The sequence below is a fragment of the Ascaphus truei genome, chromosome 9, assembly GCF_040206685.1.
Source record: "Ascaphus truei isolate aAscTru1 chromosome 9, aAscTru1.hap1, whole genome shotgun sequence".
In the NCBI taxonomy this organism is placed as follows: Eukaryota; Metazoa; Chordata; class Amphibia; order Anura; family Ascaphidae; genus Ascaphus; species Ascaphus truei.
The window spans coordinates 60,837,467-60,858,080 of NC_134491.1; the positions used below are offsets into that span (position 1 = coordinate 60,837,467).

The 20,614-nt window shown below is 47.7% G+C and overlaps 1 protein-coding gene across 4 annotated transcripts in view; it reads left to right on the top strand.

Moving 5' to 3' along the window:
* The window catches only part of LOC142503142 (CUB and sushi domain-containing protein 1-like), a 34,774-nt gene that overhangs the window by 3,912 nt on the left and 10,248 nt on the right, over positions 1-20,614 (top strand). For 3 of the 4 annotated variants that reach the window (XM_075615201.1, XM_075615204.1, XM_075615203.1), the window contains 11 exons: positions 2,697-2,789; positions 4,453-4,549; positions 4,883-4,962; positions 12,623-12,805; positions 14,248-14,427; positions 15,537-15,633; positions 15,740-15,816; positions 16,907-17,003; positions 17,110-17,186; positions 18,013-18,201; positions 19,110-19,206. In XM_075615201.1, coding sequence (XP_075471316.1) covers positions 2,697-2,789; positions 4,453-4,549; positions 4,883-4,962; positions 12,623-12,805; positions 14,248-14,427; positions 15,537-15,633; positions 15,740-15,816; positions 16,907-17,003; positions 17,110-17,186; positions 18,013-18,201; positions 19,110-19,206 — 1,267 coding nt within the window. The remainder of the gene's footprint in view (positions 1-2,696; positions 2,790-4,452; positions 4,550-4,882; positions 4,963-12,622; positions 12,806-14,247; positions 14,428-15,536; positions 15,634-15,739; positions 15,817-16,906; positions 17,004-17,109; positions 17,187-18,012; positions 18,202-19,109; positions 19,207-20,614) is intronic. The other variant, XM_075615202.1, reaches the window with a different exon arrangement.

A 20,614-nucleotide genomic window follows, 5' to 3' on the forward strand; every position in this document is an offset into this window, starting at 1 on the left:
AAGGGCAGATACGCCCTGTCAATGCCCTGCGCACCCCATCGTTCCCCCTATTGACAGCACAACCTCACTTTCAACTATGCAAGCTCCGCAGGTAACACTGGGGCCATCACCTAGCTGCTGCATTAAAGGAGATCATACATTGTAGTTGTAAATAGAACATGAATAAACCTTGGGCAAGTATATTCATTGTAATTACTTTTTACAATACAATACTTTTTGAAAACCTCTTGAATAACCATTTGTTTGGAGGTATAGACTCTTGCAGTCTCACTCATGAAAGAGCACTACTTGTATGTCTTAATATAACTTAAAGTAGCAAAACGTGAAATCCTTTATGATATTCTTTAAAATAAATCGGTTCTGTAGGATTAAGTAGTACTTAATGAATTTTTTTTATTCAACTCTAATCAACTTAATGTCATTTTAATGAAAATAATTGTTTTTAAAAGCATCCTTTGATTTGTATAGCAGGCTTTAGCCCATTTCCCAAGCAGTGCAAGATCTTTGCAACACTTTCCTGTTTGTGATAAGTTGTTGCCAATGTTCCAAGCAGTTTTGCGCTGTAAACTGCAACAATAGATTGTTACCTTCATAATATAAGGATAGCTTGTAGCTGCTGATTTACACTGACTGAAGCAGCCTTTGTGTTGGTAACATAAGGATTTTTACACATTTATAACGGAGCACCAAACTGTTGCCATCTTAGGTAAGAATGTAGAATTATACATTCCCACATTTGTTACATATACAAATAAGAAAAAAAGGGGACGTGTAGCTATTGCTGCTTTAGTTATCAGAATAGGCTAACTATATACACACCAATATACATTTACAATATATTTATAATACTCATAGTAGTACATCATGTTTTAATAGATACCAAGCACAATACTAGAAAAATAATTGGAGCAAATTTTAAGTAAATATAGAAAATATACTAGTGAGATATGCCAAATATAGTAAGCATCTCATCTTTAGGGGTAGTTTAATGTTTGCATTTCAATCTCTCCAATGTCAACAGGGCACTAGACCACTAGGAGACAAAACCACGCCTCGTATATTTCAAGGGTCATGTATTCCAAAATAGCCCACCCCACAGGTCAGGTTTTTAGGATATCCCAACTGAGCCTCTGAGGAGCCACCTGTGCTGAAGCTGGAATATCCTGAAATGGAACCACTAGCATCCCAAATTAGAAAGAGTCCAGATATTTGGGGTATTCTAATTAAAAGGATCAAAAATCTCATAAACTAGTTTTATATGCAGATGTTGCACTGGTATTGTCAAAGCCTTTTACCTCCCTACCCAATCTATTTAATCTGCAAGTTAAATTCATTAGAATATCTGGCTTCAAAATAAACCAAGCCAAATCAGAAGCCCTAAACGTGAATCTGCCCAAAGATCTAGAAAAACTGATCTCTATAAACTAACTGACAACCAATAGCCATTAAGTATTTAGGAATCTACATCACTAGTAACTATAAGACTCTGTACAAAGTGAACTACCTCAGTTTCTTACAAAAGTTGATAGGAGATATAGGGCGGTGATCCTCATAGTATTTCCTGGTTTGGAAGGATGTGCTGTATCAAGATTAATCTGCTCCCCTGACTTCTCAATTTGTTCCAAAACGCTACCAGTACCCGTTGTTCTGCGTGTGCACCGCACAAGGAAATAAACTTATTTGTCATTCTGCCAAACATATCCTCAGACTTGTGTTGTTATTCACAGCTTTAACAGGGCGAAAGTGGACACCCCTGTCTAGTACCACTCTTGAAGGTGCCAGAGGGGAAGCCTGGGTACAGTGCCATACAGAGGCGACACGTTTTATTCTATGTCGGCTAGAGCCGCAAGCCGGGAGGTTTCCCGGCTTTCTAAACGAATCCCCTCGGCGTGCCGCGCGTCACCGATGCGCGGTCACGCTTCATTGGGTGCGTGCGTGCCATGCGGGGGATGGCGGTGGGGGGCTCCGGGGGTCCCGGTGGACCCGGAGAGGGGAAGGGGGTGCCTCGATCGGAGGACCGATCCTCCGAGGCTCCGGCGCGCGCACGGGACACCCCGGCGCGCGCCCGGTTTCTGTCGCGGCCGAGACCAGGCAACTTTTTGAGGTGTTGGGGCTTCAAGCTCAAACATGGTCTTATTGCCTTGTCTGATTATTAACTGCATTTATATTATTTATTGGCTTTTTTATTTTTATTTTTAAGTGAAAAATTAATTGTAGGATTTTTGGGGGGGACTGCCTTGGGCCTTTTTGTTGCTGATGGAGAATTTATTTTTACTGGCACAGAATTTTATTTTCTGAATATGTATGAAGTGTTCGGTTTACATGGTGATGCTGTGTAGAATCTATACACTTGGCCTCCAACGTCACCTTGTTATAGACCTTAAAGTTTTCATAAAGATCTTTGCTTTTCATTTGATTTTGCTCTCTCCTCCCTGCCCTGTAACTAGGAACCAACTGGCAGCCACCAAACTACAATAAGAAATGTGCTGTTGGTGATTAGAAAAGGTTTGACACACAGGATATTAGGGGCAAATATTATTATGTAATTGGGGCTGGGGGTCCTGATAATGGTCTTTGGAGAAGAATCTCTGCACGGTTAGACGTGCTGGGTCATATTTCTGTTTCACAATAGACTACGTCTTTGCTAGTATTTGGACCTGTCCGTCACTTTCAGTCTTGTCGTCCCTCCCCTGCAGGATTCATTATGATGTCCCCACTGTCCCACTCCGTCACAAGCCACTCTGCATTTGTCCTCCTATACTTCGTGGCTCTCATCTCTGGTACTCGCGGTAAGTTCAATATTGCTGTTACCTGTGTGTTTCTCTGGGAGCGGGGTATTAATTACCCAGAACCAGGGGGTCGTTTCAAGTAGCTCTGGGCCCCCCCCCTGATTTCTCAGATATTACTCCTGCTTGAGGGTTGGTGCAGGAAAGAACGTTTCCTCCTAGACAGAAAATATCTGTCCTGCTCGATCCACGGCAGCCAATAAGAAGCTGCACCATTAACTCTGCAGATTTCTATTAGTGATCCAATGGCCATGTTTGTAATTTTGTCATATTTTGGGAACAGGTGGGGTCGCCGGATGTCAGTTTGTGTTTGTTTTTGTGGGGGGGAGGGGGTTTGAGAGAGGGGTTGCTGCTGTAGCGCTTTGTGCCGTGGTCACCTGATCATTCCGTCACTGACCATGGAACAGAAGGGGAGGCGTTTTGTTCCTGTAAGAGTGAACGCGATCACCCTTAGGAAATTAGCAAGTAGATAGAGTGGCCAACTCCAGTCCTCAAGGGTCACCAACAAGGGTTTTATGGATATCCCTGCTTCAGCACAGATGGCTGCGATGACTGAAGAACCAGCGTTGGACCCACACTCACAATTTAACACATGTACAGTAGAGGCAACGTTTATTCTAACATTTGCTGTAAACTAGCCGGGTTACATTCAGGGTATGTGCTGGGTACGTGCTGGGTACGTGCTGGGTATGTGCTGGGTATGTTCTGGGTATGTGCTGGGTATGTTCTGGGCTAGTTTGAGGCACGTTTAAGGCATTTCTGCATTGACTAACGACCCATAGGATTAACACAGCAGGGATCCCTGGCAGTCCAATTCAGTTTGAATGGGACTGCCAGGGACCCCCGCTGTTAATCTGATAGGCCATTAATCAATGCAGAAATGCTGGGGCTAGTTTAAGGAAAGTTTAAGGCATGTATTCAGAATGTACCTGGGTGTTTCCTGGGTTTTTTGGGGAATTGCCACTGGTTTTTGTTAGAATAAGAGTTGCCTCTACTGTATATGTATATATGTTTTTTTACATATTCAAAAACAGGGGGAAAAGGATAAAGGGGAACTCGCTCAGATGTGCTGCTTACGAATTGCCTCGGTTTAATGTGTTCATCAGTGATACAGGAGAATAATTGTTTGGTTAAGTCTCCACATCCAGAGGAATACAAAGGCAGACACACATTGCTGTAGACTGCATGTTTCAAGCCCCCTGGCCTGTTTTAGTAAGTTTGTTGTTTTTTAATTTAGAACAAGGGTAGATAATGGGTAGCACTGCCAGAGGAATCCAGCTCCCAGCTTGACCGGAAAAGCAGGAAAAAAGCACACACTCAAATAGCAATAAGGTCTGGTTTATTGCAGGCTAGGCAACAGTAACAGGACTACACGAACGCACCTACGCGTTTCGTGCACAGAGCACTTTATAAAGTGGACCGTGACCTGGTTAATGGGTCAGTGCTGTTTGATATGTTAGCTGTTGATACAAAAAAGTGTTAATTTGACCAAACTTCTTCCCTTGATTCATATGAAAGGTAATTATGACGCTTTCATTAGTGAAAGCACAGTGTGCAAAATGTATTACAGGTTTGGCCAGGAGTGGGGTTATTGGGTGTGAAACACAGGGGGTGCTCGTGCTGTAATTATTGGGCTTTGCATTAACTTGTCTTTGCTCTTTTGCAGGGAGATCATGCGGGAATCCCGGTGAAATAGAGAATGGATATTTTGATGTACCAGACTTTTTACTTGGCTCAAGAGCAACATATTTCTGTAATGATGGGTGAGTCTTGTGCCCGGCCGTGATCTAGCTGGGGGTGTGGCACAGTCACAGGAAATTTGAGGCAGTACTTCATGGAAAGAGTAGTAGATTCATGGAACAGCCTCAACCGAGGTGGAAAAGGATAATGCAGTCATGGAGTTTAAAAAGCTTGGTACAGACACACGGCTATTGTAAATATGAAAAAGCCATAGATCAAATTTGGGCCTGAAGTTTTACAGCAGATGGGAGAATGGGCGGACTAGGTGGGCAAAGTGGTTCTTATCTGTCATCATTTTCTATGGTTTTTCCTCAATGCAGAATTAAGTGTTTGCCATTTGTTTCCCTGTTCTTTAGGTTCAGAATGTCATCTAAAAGGAATTATAGAGATTGTCAAACGGATGGAACTTGGAGTTACGCTGTCCCTGAGTGTGAAGGTCAGTAATTCTAATGTCTTCACCGCACCCTGAGATTGACGTTGCGAGGGAAACTGTTATGCCGGAGTAGCCCGCAGACCAGACCTGTCCCTAGAACTGAGGTGGCAGGTATGAATACACACACTGACAGAGTGAGGGACGTGTCCGGGTTGTGGAATTAGATGGTGCCAGGCCAGATGGGGAGTATTGCGTGAATACTTGCCGGTACCGTTTTTTCCAGAAGAATGGTCGTTGCCATTGCCGAGATCAGGGGTAGGAGAAGTATGGAAAGATCGAGGTGAGAGCTGTGGTCGAAGGGAGCCAGAAGGTACGTAAACAGGAAGAATCCGAAGTCGAGAGCTAAAGGGGGAAGTCTGCCAAGCCACATCAAAACCGAGAGAATCAAAGAACAAGCACTGTGAAACACCCATACAAAAACTATGACGAGCGAGGAAGCACAGGACAGAGAGGGTATATAAAGCTGGAACAGCCAACCAGGAGAGGGGGCGTGCCTGGAGGAGCCCAGGGAGCTTCAGAGCATTGGCTGCTGTTCTTAGAGCCCAGGTGACACTCAGCCAGTTTGTAACCGTGCGGTGTTTGGGGGCGGAGCCTGAGCAGGGATAAGTTATGGGGCTGTTGTGTGTGCACTGTAAGTCCGACGTGTGCATGAAAGGAAGCAACGTGGGGTGCGCGCGTGCACGCGGAGCGGCAATTCCACGCTGACTGCTGCGGCGTAGAGCGTGGAGGAAGTACTTCGTGGAGCGTCCCACCATGCCGAGGGGTAAGTGATGCAGCTGAAGGGGGCTTGTGTGGTTGTAGTGGAAGGGCCTGAGCAGTGTAAGGAGAGAGCTGTGTCCTCACATTCCTAACACTACCCCCCTCTTCAGGATCGGCCTCAGGACGATCCAAGAATGGCTTCTCCGGAAATTTCCTCCTAAAAGTCTTCAGGAGGCTGGGCGCATGGATGTCTTTGAGCGGAACCCAAGACCTCTCCTCGGGTCCGAAACCCCTCCAGTGGACCAAAAACTGAAGCTGCCCCCTGGAGATGCGGGAGTCCAGTAAGGCTTGTACCTTGTATTCCTCGTTATTGAGTACCGTGACTGGATCTGGCTTGCTGGTCTGTTTAGAAAAGAAACGATTGGCAATATGGGGTTTTAATAACGAGGTATGAAAAACATCTGGGATCCTCATGGAGGGTGGTAGTTTAAGGCGAAACGCCACTGGGTTAATCTGCTCCATGACAGGAAAGGGTCCCAAAAACCTAGGAGCCAATTTAGGGGAAGGAACTCTCAAACGGATGTTTTTTGACAAGAGCCATACTAAATCCCCTGGCCTGTAGTTGTGTGCCGGCCGACGGTGGCGATTGGCTTGAAGTCTAGCAGTATCGGCGGCCTTGTGGAGAGACGATTGTACCTTGGACCAAATGTCTTGGAGAGTGGAAATCCGTTCGTCTACCGCCGGTACCCCAGAAGCAACATTGGAAATAGGTAGGCAGGGAGGGTGAAACCCATAATTGACAAAGAATGGAGATTCTTGGGTGGATTCGCTTCGGGCCGAATTGACCACGTACTCTGCCCACGGGAGGAGTTGGGACCAATCGTCCTGGGAATCGGAGATGAAACATCTGATGTATTTTTCTAGCGACTGGTTAGTTCTCTCTGTCTGTCCATTGGACTGGGGGTGGTATGCAGAGGAGAAGGAAGAGACAATTCCCAGTCTTTTAGTGAAGGTCCTCCAGAACTTGGAGACGAACTGGGATCCTCTGTCAGAGACAATGGAAGATGGAATGCCATGGATCCTAAAGATATGCTCTGAGAAAATGTCTGCTAGGGCGGGAGAGGAGGGCAGTCCCTTGAGGGGAATGTAGTGGGCCATCTTCGAAAACCTGTCTACGACAACTAAAATGGTGTTGAAGCCCCTAGACCTAGGGAGATCGACTATGGAATCCATGGAGATATGGGACCATGGACGAGCAGGCACTGGCAGTGGGAGGAGAAGTCCCTGAGGTCTCTGTGGAAGTGTCTTGTTCTGGGCGCATACAGGACAAGCGCGAGTGTATTCTGCAATGTCTTTAGACATACTGGGCCACCAAAAGTTCAGACGAATTAAATCTAACGTCCTTCTGAAGCCCGGGTGACCTATGGATTTTAGAAGAGTGTCCCCAATCTAGGACCTCTGGAATGAATCTGGGGAGACGAAAAGCCTGTTAGAGGGGATCGCCATGTTTGAAGGGATCTGTTGCTGGCCCTTTTGATCTTGTCTAGCGATTTGAAGGTGGAAGTAGCCAAAATTCTTTCGGGAGCTAGGATGGGTTCCAAAGATGCCTCAGGCCTGTCTTCCGAGGAGTACTGTCTGGACAACGCATCTGCCTTCAAGTTCTTCGTTCCAGGGATGTAGGATAGGTGATAGTTGAAGCGAGAGAAGAAGAGTGCCCAGCGAGCTTGTCAAGGGCCGAGGCGACGTGCTCCTTCAATATACAGTAAATTTTTGTGGTCCGTTAAGATAGAAAATGGCTCCCTTGACCCTTCCAACAGATGTCTCCACTGTTGTAGTGCCATCTTAACGGCCAATAACTCTCAGTTGCCGACGTCGTAATTCCTCTCGGCGGAGGAGAATTTTTTGGAGAAATACACACAAGGGTGAAGTTTATCCTGGGGCGATAACCTCTGTGATAGTACAGCCCCTGCACCGCAGTTCGATGCGTCAACTTCTATTACAAAGGGAAGATCCGTGTTGGGGTGGCGCAGAAGGGTCAGCCCCTTTTCTAGTCAACGCCGTGATGGGGGCCACTAGGGTGGAGAAATTAAGAATGAACTTCCGATAGTAGTTTGCAAATCCTAAAAAGCGCTGGATAGCCTTGAGAGTTTCTGGTCTGGGCCATTCCGTAACTGCGTGGAGTTTACCTGGATCCATCAAAAAGCCTTTGTCTGAAATAATGTAGCCCAGAAATTGAGTAGAGTGTTGATGGAAGGTACACTTCTCTAGTTTGGCGTGCAGGTGATGTTTGAATAGCCGTGAGAGGACGTACAAGGTGTGACGAATGTGATCCTGGAGATTTTTGAAGAAGATCAAAATGTCATCTAAATAGACAATAACAAAGATGTTGAGCACCTCACGAAATACGTCATTAATAAAGTCCTGAAAGACGGCCGGGGCGTTACATAAACCAAAAGGCATGACGAGGTACTCATAATGCCCACAGCGGGTGTTGAAGGCCGTCTTCCACTCGTCGCCCTGCCTGATGCGGACCAAGTTGTAAGCCCCACAGAGATCCAATTTGGAAAAGATCTTAGCCCCTCGCAGTTTATCGAAGAGTTCCGTGATCAAGGGGAGAGGATAGCGGTTCTTGATGGTGATTCCGTTCAAACCCCGGTAATCAATACATGGCCTCAGAGTACCAACCTTTTTCTTCACGAAGAAGAACCCCGCTCCCGCCGGAGAACTGGAGGGCCGAATGAATCTTTTCTCAAGATTCTCCTTTATGTAGTCTTCCATGGCTTGAGACTCAGGTATCGACAATTGGTAAGTCTTGGACTTGGGCAAGGTGTATCCTGGGACCAAATCGATGGGGCAATCGTAGGACCGATGAGGAGGCAATTGTTCTGAGTGGGCCTTGTTAAAGACCTCGTGGAAAGGGTGGTAAACGGGGGGAAGAATGGAATCCTGTGTCATTGTGTTAGCCAAGAGTTTGGGAGACTTCCCTGACCTCAGTTTCCAGGTGATGGGGGTAGGTGAAACCCAGTCAATTGAAGGGTTGTTCTTCTGCAACCAAGGTAGGCCGAGGGTTACCGGTGTACCTGGGGCCTGGATGGCGTCAAGGACCAGGGTCTCACTATGGGAGTAGGTAGATAGGAGGAGAGGTACGGTCTGTAGAGAGATAAAGGCTGGAGTCAGCGAACGTCCGTCAATCCCAACCAAGGCAATAGGTTGGGCCTTCTTCACAAAAGGTATCCGGTTCTGTTTGGCGAAATCGAGGTCTACAAAGTTTCCTCCAGCACCGGAGTCGATAAAGGTAGTAGCAGTAGATGTGCAAAACTCAGCACCTGCGAGAGAAATAGGAATCGTGAGTTTCTTAGGCAGTGCCTCCTTGGGGAGGGGACGAGAAGAGATAACACCCAGTGAGAGCCCCTCCATACTCACTGAGTATTCCCATTTCCCGGACACAAAGGGCATGCACGGACCAGATGTTCAGGGGATCGACAGTAGAAACAGAGTCCGCCGGCGTAGCGGTGTTGTCGTAGTGGATTCCGGATCTGTTGCACCCCTAATTGCATTGGCTCGGGAGGCTCCAGTACCAGCTGCTGCGAAGGAGGCGGTCTAGGAACCAGAGGGGAGTTGGGGAAGGGTGCTTGGAAGGTTAGTAGCTGGTCATGCTGACGCTCCGAACGTTGTACCTGGATGCGTTGATCAATGCGTACGGCCAAGTCGATGAGCGTCTCCAATTGGCCTGGCCTGGGTTGCCGAGCAAGCTCATCCTTGATGGACTCCGAGAGACCTTGCCAGAAGACGGAGACGAGCGGCTCTTGTCCCCAGTTCGTCTCGGCGGCAAGTGTGCAAAATTCCACCGCATACTGTGTCACCGATCTTCGCCCCTGAGTTATCTGGAGGAGGGAAACAGACGCCATCTCCCGGCGTGCAGGGAAATCAAAGACTTGTTGGGACTCACCCTTGAAGGCTAGGTAGTCTTGTGTCAGGTCCGGGCGCAACTTCCAGACTGGCGGGGCCCATGCCAGCGCGCTGCCCGTCAGTAGGTTGTACACGTAGGCTACCTTGTTCCGGCCGGTGTCGTACTGAAGGGGTGCCATTTCAAATTGAACCTCGCACTGGTTAAGGAAACCTCTGCACTCCTGCGGGTTGCCGGCATACGGCTTGGCAGGTGGTATCCGCACGTCCTGACTGCTGGGTCTGACTGGTTCTGCAGCCTGTGGAGGAAAAAGAGGGACAGGTGCTTCCGGTACCTGAGCCGAAAGTTTGGCCATTTGGCGTGTTAGGGCCACAATCTTATCGGCCATGGCCTGGTTTTGCTGTATCAGCGTAGAGATTGCTTGCCTCAGTTCGGCCTCGTCCGCGTCTTGTGGGCTCGTCATAATGTTACGCCGGAGTAGCCCGCAGACCAGACCTGTCCCTAGAACTGAGGTGGCAGGTATGAATACACACACCGACAGAGCGAGGGACGTGTCCGGGTTGTGGAATTAGATGGTGCCAGGCCAGATGGGGAGTATTGCGTGAATACTTGCCGGTACCGTTTTTTCCAGAAGAATGGTCGTTGCCATTGCCGAGATCAGGGGTAGGAGAAGTATGGAAAGATCGAGGTGAGAGCTGTGGTCGAAGGGAGCCAGAAGGTACGTAAACAGGAACAATCCGAAGTCGAGAGCCAAAGGGGGAAGTCTGCCAAGCCACATCAAAACCGAGAGAATCAAAGAACAAGCACTGTGAAACACGCATACAAAAACTATGGCGAGCGAGGAAGCACAGGACAGAGAGGGTATATAAAGCTGGAACAGCCAACCAGGAGAGGGGGCGTGCCTGGAGGAGCCCAGGGAGCTTCAGAGCATTGGCTGCTGTTCTTAGAGCCCAGGTGACACTCAGCAAGAGCCAGATTGTACCCGTGCGGTGTTTGGTGGCGGAGCTTGAGCAGGGATTAGTTCAGGGGCTGTTGTGTGTGCACTGTAAGTCCGACGTGCGCATGAGAGGAAGCAACGTGGGGTGCGCGCGTGCGCACGGAGCAGCAATTCCACGCCGACTGCTGCGGCGTAGAGCATGGAGGAAGTACTTTGTGGAGCGTCCCACCATGCCGAGGGGTAAGTGATGCAGCTGAAGGGGGCTTGTGTGGTTGTAGTGGAAGGGCCTGAGCAGTGTAAGGAGAGAGCCGTGAGCTCCGCCTGTGACGCTGTGTGCTCACATTCCTAACAGAAACAAAACAACGTTTTTATAAAACTGATTAGAAACTGAAATGAAACGCTTAATTACTACTGAACTTTATTTACGATCAGTTTTCTTAGAAGTATTTATTTAAATTGAACGCAGAAAATCGCATCTTCATTAATTTTGCTATGGACAAACGTTGGGTTACATTGGGGCAGCCTTAGGTGACATAGAACAGCAGTTTATAAATCCTGTCTGAGGCTCGTGTTCGTTCTGAGGCAGCAGCTGCAGGGTAACCACATAGTGGTAACTACAGCACATGCACGGAGTGATAATACTCTGCTTAGTACCAAGGTACACTTATATTTTGAGACATTTTTTTTTTTAACTTTACATATTTGTGTAGCAGGGTTTCCCCTGGCCCTCCTCACCTGCGCAGAGTAGCGGATACCCCCGCACCATATCGGGCAGTTGCAGGGGCTCCCGGCGACATCAGTGCCAGGGCGCTGCCATTTTGCGTGCGTTCGCACATGCGCGGGAAGTCGTGCATGCGCAGTGTAGCCCCAGGAGTACCGGCGGCCATGTTGCGACTGGCGCAGATTCGCGCATGCGCGGTACAAATGAGGAGTCGCGGCGGCCATTACCTGTAGTGCAGGGCCCCCTAGATGTTGCGCATGTGCAGGAGAGTGGCGCGGCGGCCATTAGTCTAGCGCAGGTGCAGATATAGAGAGGTAGGCGGCCATTAGAGAGGCGCCCATGCGGTCCTCATAGGGAAAAGCCCCAGAATGGACTACAACTCCCAGCAGCCTCTGGAGACTGCCCTATGATCCCTGTCACATGCAGTCAGACAGCCACTAAGGCTGCATGTGGATACACATGCTGCATGTGGATACATTGTTGTGTGCAGACAGGGAGAGTTAGTTGGAGCTGGGAGAAGGGAGGAAGTGTGTAAGGAGCAAGTGGCTTCTTACACTAGGCCAGGTTACCCCCAGGCCCCAGCTAGGCCCAACTCACCAGTAGATGTGTAGCTGCTATGTAGGGGAAGGCCCTAAGGTAGGGACTTTGCCCTTTTAGCAGAAGCTTAGTCAGTGAGACAGACGCTGCTGTGTCCTCTGACAAGGAGGGAGCAGTGTGACCAGTGTGTCTGGGATCAGACCTGCATCACTCAAGATAGAGACTATCTGTGTGGTGATATTATCTGGATTGGGAGAGGACGCCATTGCTGCGGATTCAGCGTTGGACGCAGACGGGTCCTTTTCTATTGTTGCTGTACCCGGGCGCAGGAGCCCGGGCAGGTATTTCTACAAGTGCACCAACTGTACCCTACATACCGGTTTCCTTACAGGCGCTGATCACGCCTAGTGGGTGGGTTGCTGGATTATTGGGTCACTTGGGTATAGTGGTGGGTTTATAGCCCAGTTAGGGGTAAGGTTATAGCTGCCAGCTAGTGGCAGAGGGTGACACTGCTGTGTTGCTATATGTGATGTGATGTGATATTATTGTTTTGCCCATATAGTAAACAGTTACAAATATATAGTTCCTTATATGTGTTTCCTATTTGTGGGTCCTGTGTCAGGGGTCATTCTATCCACCTGGAATCCCTGCATAGGTGGAGGCGCTGTAAGCATACGTTCCAGGATACACTCCAGGCTCCCAGTGGCGGAGGTTCAGGCCTCCTGTGAGCCTAACAGGTATTGCACCACACTGGTAACAGATGTAGATTTCCCCACATGGTCCCTATCTGCGATTGGGGGGGGGGGAATACCCATTACATTTGTAAAAGTGAAACATATCTTTGTTCTTTGTGTTCTCTCAGCTGTAATCTGTCCTCCTCCTAATGACATTACTAATGGAACATACAGCCCAAGAAAAGACGAATACTCTTACTTGGACGCTGTGACTTATGCATGCAACTCTAAAAACTTGGCACTTGTTGGCAAAAGTTCTTTGTTCTGCACAAAACATGGGAACTGGAGTTCTGACGTTCCTAAGTGCACAGGTGAGACATGTAATCTTCTCTAATCCTTTTTTCTCCAAGGCTGTTTCATGTAGAGTTCCCCAAGATCAAGAATAACCCTAAGGCCGCGCGTATAGTGCCCGCGACCGGGGACGGGTGACGTCACCCGTCGCCGCTAGGGAAAGTTATATTTCGTTTGCGGCGGTGTCGCGGGCTTCCGGGCATTTGATTTGTTCAGGGGCTGTCACATGAGGCGACCGCCCTTGAAAAATCAAATATTCCCGGCTTCCAAAGTCCGCGACGTGATGTCGCTCCATCGCATTGCCGCCGTCGCGCTTACTATAAGCGCACGCGGCGGCAGCAATGTATCTGTTTTTGGGCGCCGTCGCCCGTCGTGGGCACTATACGCGCGGCCTAAGGCTGCGGTCCCAGTCAACACTGTAGCATGCGCCCCGGCGCGTGCACAGCGCTTTATCGCGATCTGCGGTCTTGGGAGAGATTGCGCCGGGAGGGGGTGTGGCCATGACCTCACGCGGCTGGTTCGCCCTCATTGGCTTAACGGCCGACGAGAGCGTGGCCACGCTTCCGCGTTCCAAATACAATATTTTTTGTATTTGTGAAAACTTGCAGTTCAGCGCGGCTGCCAAATGCGCGCAGAGGTAAGTACTAGGCTCTAATTGTGGGGCGGTGCTTGTCCGCTTTAGAACGCACTGGGACCGCAGCCTTCGCATGCCATGTTACATTTAAGTGAGGTTTTCTTTTCTCTCTGCTCTATAAATTGTTTGTCTGTTTCATAGTGTCATGCCATTCATCTATTTATTTCCAGGACATAATTGTCACATATTGTGTTTGTTGTGAGTCGGGCGTCCACGAGGTTGGTGGTGTCAGGCCCAAGGCCCTCACGTACGGGGCCATATCTTCGGGGTACCGAATCGTTAGGTATTTACCCCCGTGGCTTGCTGTCAGCTTAAAGGGGAATCCCCAGCGATATTTGATCTCGTTGTCACGCAGGAAGGAAGTCAAGGGTTTCATTTCTTTCCTTCTCATCACGGTAGTTCTGGATAGGTCACTGAATATTTGTAGGGATTCATCCAGGTAGTTAATCGATTCTTTCCCTCTGCAGGCCACAATTATTTTCTCTTTGGTTGTGTAACTGTGCGTTCGCACAATCACATCCCGCCTTCTGTTGGGATCTTCCGAACGCGGTCCCAGCGCTCTGTGGGCACGATCTATTTCTAGATCTTTGTCCTCTATTGTGTCACATATTGTTTTGAACAGGTCCACCAGGTATTGGCATATTGATAGATATTTTAAAGATGCCAGGTATAATACTTTGCCGACAAAAAGTTATAAAGAATTTAACTTAAATGTAAGAACAAATATATACTTGTTTTTTTTCCCCCAGAGTGGATTTATTATCCGAACGCTGCGTGTTTCATTGTGTTACATTAATAACCTTTATTTGCTTTTTATTCCTTGGACAGCTGTTGAATGCCTAAACCCGAACGTTACCAATTCGAAGAGGTTGTCAGGATTTCAGGGTCCGTACAGACTCAACTCTGCTATTTCATTTGAGTGTGTTGAAGGTTTCACAATGAGCGGCTCCAGCATGGTAACATGCAGTATTAGTAATGAATGGGAGCCGCCATTACCCGAGTGTCTGAGTAAGTATTAATTCTGTGTCCCAAGAAGCCTTAAGCTATCACATATTGCTTTTTAGCATCTTATCATTTAAGTATAATGCAAATGTATTAAATGGATTTAAGGTGTTTTCCCAGCCTGCAGTATACGCTATGTACCCAAATAAACCTTAACACTGCTGGTGTACTGTGACTTCTATATAGTTTGCAGGACAGGGTGTCTCAGCAGTTTTTCAATTTAAAAGCTTGTGAGTTCAATTTCTGGCTCGGGCTCGTTCATTCAGAGAGATCTCTCGGTTTCAGGGTTTGCTCCCGTAGTTTCCAGCAGAACGTTTCCTGAACCTCTCTGTAACGAGACTGTGCGCTCTACTGATGGACTTTCCTATAATGTTGCTGGCAGCTCGTACTCTGCAGACACCGCGTTTAGAAAATCCTAACCATAAAAAATAAAAATAAATTGGGGATTGGAAAAAAGAGTTGGAACTCCCGACTTGGTGGTTCATTCTCCTAACAGCTTGTGTTCTGTCACAGAGATTAAAACAAGTGGGGACAGTTTAGGGTTTCTGGATGCTGGACCATGTCCAATGAAAAAGCTCATTGCCCTCAGTGCAAATATTCTACCACAGCCTTCTAAGGCCCATATTCAGTTAGGCCTTGGTCCCGCTGCGTCCGTCGGCGCGCGTCCGCGGTCCACCAGCTGCTTGCCTCCGGTCTGGAGGTCCCCGCTGGCTCCTTCAGACGAGGCTGACTGCGTGCTGTGATGCGTCAGCCGGATGACGCTGCAAGCTTCTGGTGATCAGAAGCGCTGACGCGTCACGTGGTGCAGCCTGTCTGCAGTGCGGGCGCGTGGTCTGAGGCAGCGGGGCCTTAGCCTAAGCGGATTTCACCTGGTCGGAAGTCACTGAGTTTTGTAGTAGTAAGTACAGAATGTTGCAGGGATACCAGTTGTGTATATAATACCAGATAAATAGTAGAGACAGCACAAACCTATTCTCTGTCAAATCAAAGGGACAGATAGAAGGAAGCTATGGGGTTCCCAGTATGTGGTGACATTAAGAGAGCTGCAGCAGGAGGGACTGTAATATCCCCTGATACCAGACACAGCAATCCTACACACTGACCTTGTATTTCAGGGGTGTCCTGTGGGTATCCGGGAGACGTTGAGAATGGATTCATTGAGACACCAGACATCCGGTTTGGTTCCACTGCAACTTTTGCCTGTTATGCGGGGTAAGTTTGGTAAAGGGAGAAACATGTGTGGTACAGGATGGCAGGGTCAAATCAATCTACACAAGAAAATACTGAAATGAATCTACTCCTGTCTTGTTCTCCCCAGGTACAGACTGCTTGGGGATATGTACAGAGTGTGTATGGCTAACGGTCAATGGAGCAACAGTGTCCCTATATGCCAGCGTAAGAGGACAGTCTCAGCTCTTAATAATGAGAGAGAGACAGTAATTGGACCAAGATGTTGATGGATTAAATAAAATGACTATTTCTTTAAAAGTACCCATAAGTGTACTCTGCAGACACCGCGTTTAGAAAATCCTAACCATAAAAAATAAAAATAAATTGGGGATTGGAAAAAAGAGTTGGAACTCCCGACTTGGTGGTTCATTCTCCTAACAGCTCGTGTTCTGTCACAGAGATTAAAACAAGTGGGGACAGTTTAGGGTTTCTGGATTCTGGACCATGTCCAATGAAAAAGCTCATTGCCCTCAGTGCAAATATTCTACCACGGCCTTCTAAGGCTCATATTCAGTTAGGCCTTGGTCCCGCTGCGTCCGGCGGCGCGCGCGGCCGCCTCCACTAGTTGCTTGGTTCCGGTCTGGAGGTCCCCGCTGGCTCCTTCAGAGGAGGCTGACTGCATGCTGTGACGTGTCAGCCGGCCGATGCTGCAAGCTTCTGGTGATCAGAAGCGCTGACGCGTCATGTGGTGCAGCAGTCAGCCAATGGAGGAGGGAAGGGAGGCGGCTACCCTGTCCAGCCGTGCATAGTGCCCCCCCCCCCTCCTCTGGTGCCCGTTTCGCAGGCTGCCCCTGCTCTGGGAGGGGGGAAGGGAGAGGGGATCCGGGAGTGAGAGAGGGACCGACTGGGGGGGAACAGCACGAGAGCCCTCCGCTCAAACCACGGCCCCCCCGCCCCCGCTCAAACCCCGGCCCCCACCTCCCGCTCCCTACAGACCGCAGGGAGCGGTCAATTGCCTCTCCACGCGCCGTCTGTCTGCAGCGGATTTCTTAGCCTAAGCGGATTTCACCTGGTCGGAAGTCACTGAGATTTGTAGTAGTAAGTACAGAATGTTGCAGGGATACCAGTTGTGTATATAATACCAGATAAATAGTAGAGACAGCACAAACCTATTCTCTGTCATATCAAAGGGACAGATAGAAGGAAGCTATGGGGTTCCCAGTATGTGGTGACATTAAGAGAGCTGCAGCAGGAGGGACTGTAATATCCCCTGATACCAGACACAGCAATCCTACACACTGACCTTGTATTTCAGGGGTGTCCTGTGGGTATCCGGGAGACGTTGAGAATGGATTCATTGAGACACCAGACATCCGGTTTGGTTCCACTGCAACTTTTGCCTGTTATGCGGGGTAAGTTTGGTAAAGGGAGAAACATGTGTGGTACAGGATGGCAGGGTCAAATCAATCTACACAAGAAAATACTGAAATGAATCTACTCCTGTCTTGTTCTCCCCAGGTACAGACTGCTTGGGGATATGTACAGAGTGTGTATGGCTAACGGCCAATGGAGCAACAGTGTCCCTATATGCCAGCGTAAGAGGACAGTCTCAGCTCTTAATAATGAGAGAGAGAGAGAGAGAGAGAGAGAGAGAGAGAGAGAGAGAGAGAGAGACAGTAATTGGACCAAGATGTTGATTGATTAAAATAAAATCACTGTATTTCTTTAAAAGTACCCATAAGTGCTTTGTCTATATTTTCTATCATTCTGTCTTGCTCATACTAATGCACCCAGGCAAGTGGGGTTTTAGGGTTATACAGTATTAGTGCGGCGATATATGATATGATATATGATATATGATATGATATATGATATGATATATGATATATGATATGATATATGATATGATATGATATATGATATGATATGATATGATATGATATATGATATGATATATGATATGATATATGATATGATATGATATACACACCTGTGTATAGACTAATAGATTAATAAAGTAGACTAATAGATTAATAAAGTAATCATTTAATTAAACCAGCCTCATTCCTGCTAATCATGAGAGGAGAAGGCAGACATTTTCAACGTGGCCATAGAAGGAGGTATATCTCCAAAATAATACAGCATATAAATAATAGGAAATTATCCTATAGGAAGCATAAAAAGCCAATTAAAGGCTATGGCATAGATATATATATATATCTCAAATAGGACAATTACATCTTTAATTTGTGAGGCAACAATGCTTGTAGCATTTTACAACCTGCTGTAAGATACTGGGTTTTTGGTACATCCGGTCAATAGATCAGTTGTGAGAAAGAAGAGTCTCACGAAAAGAGTGCCCAGTAGGGAAAGCGTTTCTGAAACATTGCAGGTGTGAGGCGGATATCATTTCTCTGACAGGTAGCTGCCCTGACCCTCCCACGTTTCCCTTTGCTGAGATTTATGAGCTGCCGAACTTGAACTACTTCCCGGTGGGAATTTATATCCTGTACGTGTGTCGCCCGGGACATACCTTGGACCCGTTCCTGCCGCCTATTGTTGTATGCCTCGAGAGTTCCTCATGGACCAAAGCCACCGAATTTTGTAAAAGTGAGTAAAATGTGTGACGCAAAGAACTCTGACACTGGAGAGAGAAGAGACAGATTGGGAAGGGACACCCTGACGAAAGGAATTTGTAGACAATATAATCTGTTCCTGCCACTGGCATTGGGACAGACAAAAAGGACCCATGGCTCATTCAGTCTGTGGCTCCCACCACTTTGTGACTTAATGACAAAGACAGATATGGGCCAGCCAGGATGTTGGTCCCAGACTCCCAGTACAGGGTGATACAGTAACTCCTAGAGAAAAGGGATTAATGGCACATCCACTGCAGGGTGACATACAGATGCAACTGCCATTATTCGAACAAATCACGGAGCCGTTTTCGTGTGCGCTGCTGTATTTCATGCGGCATTAACGCGGCCAATCGCCCCAGGCACACGTGTTTATTGCGGTTGCTTTGTTTGAATTTCATGGATGGTATGCAATTAAATGCAATAAAATGAATTGTAATGTGTACAGTACTGTGCTACTGTGTCACTGTGTTACTGTGTTACTGTGTCACTGTGCTACTGTGTCAATTTCAGGTGTTTTAAAAGCCAGAACACTAAAATGCCATTTTCTGCCCTCGCGTCTTAAGGCGGTACGGTTGGAAGAAATCCCGCGCCATGACATGGGTATTCCGAGGTATACACCGCGTGATTTGTTAAAATAATGGCCGCTGCATCTGTACAGTAGTGACAAAGCCATAATGGGCGTACAGTATGGAGCATGTCCAAGCCACAACACAGTGACTCTGAAAGAAGGGACTTCGAGTCAGTCCCTCCCATTGCAGAGTGACACAGACAAAGGACCTAAGTCCCCTATAGTCTTTCCCTCCCTCTGCATGGACAGATTCATTTCTAACATGTGGTTATGACCTTTTTTATTCAGCATTAACTCTTGTTCCCTTCCAGAGGTGTCCTGCGGGATCCCCGAAAATATCGAAAACGGGAAAGTTGAAATAACAAACACCTTGTTCAATTCCACTGCAACTTATAGCTGCCAAGAGGGGTGAGTCCCAGAAGAAACCGAGTGACCAAGTGGAGATACATAAGAATGGAGAGGGGTGTATAGATGCATTATACTAGATGTATCCCTTCACTGCTGGAAGCTTTCAGCAGAGAAGATGAAAAACAGAAGGGCCTATTCTCGTAGCTATGAAGTTATCAGTGCGAAACCGCGCGGTTTGACATGTTCATAATTAGCTAAATGAAATGTGAGAAAAAACCCTATTCTCTATTGCAAATCGCATAATCTAAACCGCTTCTATAAAAAGTGACAAACCGCATGATTTAACAGCAAACCTCCCGGATTGTACGCGCTTTAGAAGCGGAATGACATGAGGTGCTAACTCCATCCCCAGTCTGACTTATGGGTTTTGCTCTCTCAGCCAAACCCATATTTCAGGCTCTGGATGTAACTCGCATTATCAATCTCGCCACCCTTTATGTGGTGTTAAAAAATGCGCTTTTTGTAGAAGCGGTTTCCATATATCTGAGCTACGAGAAAAGCAGTTTTAGTCAAGAAAATGCGAGTTGGAGAGGTTTTTGACAAAGCGATTGGATTGGCAGAGCCAGTGTGAAACCGCTTCTGAAAAAGCCTTTTAGACACGGAAGCATGCCAGTCCGCTTCTAAGGCTGCGCTTATAGTGCCGCGACAGCGACGCCGCATCAGAACAAATGCATGGCCGCCGTCACGTGCGCTTATAGTAAGCGCAACGGAGCGACGGCTTGGTCGCGATCGCTGGAAGTCATCTTAATTAGATTTTTCCAGCAACCACAGCCTGTCGTCGCCGTCACCGGCACTATAAGCGCAGCCTTAATGTCACCCGGGAGTCATATAAATTCCTGACCCATACCCATAGCTTGAAAACCACTTAACACCTCTAATGCTGGAGGAGTTGGCAACTGTTTAGCTATGGTGACCAGATGTTCCGGTTTAGCCGGGACAGTGCCGGTTGTTATCCGTTTGTCTCAGGTCCTCAGGTCTTTCTGGCCACCGTCCCGGTTTTTATCTGCGCAGACCGCGCAGGCGCAATCGGCGCTTGCCAGCCACTAGTGCGCATGCGCGGCTGGCAAGTGATCATCACGCATGCGCAGTCGACGTTTGCACATGCGCAGTCAGCGCTCCCGACTGCACATGCGCAACATTTGTCGCGGTTTTTCCAGGGATAAATATGATCGCTCAGGTCCAATTTTATTAACAGGTGATTTTCTATAAGCAACTTTCCAGTGCCAGAAAAAAAAGCTTACAACAGCTGTCTGAGGTTCCCATGGTAATGTTTAGACTTCTCTGGGCTCTGGCGAGAGCTCCATTTTAAACTCCCGAATGTTTTCAAAAGTTTCTATCTTCTGCAGCAACAGGTTTTTAAAATAAAAACAGCAGATTTTCCTTTTATATCTCCCATGAAAAAAGGTGA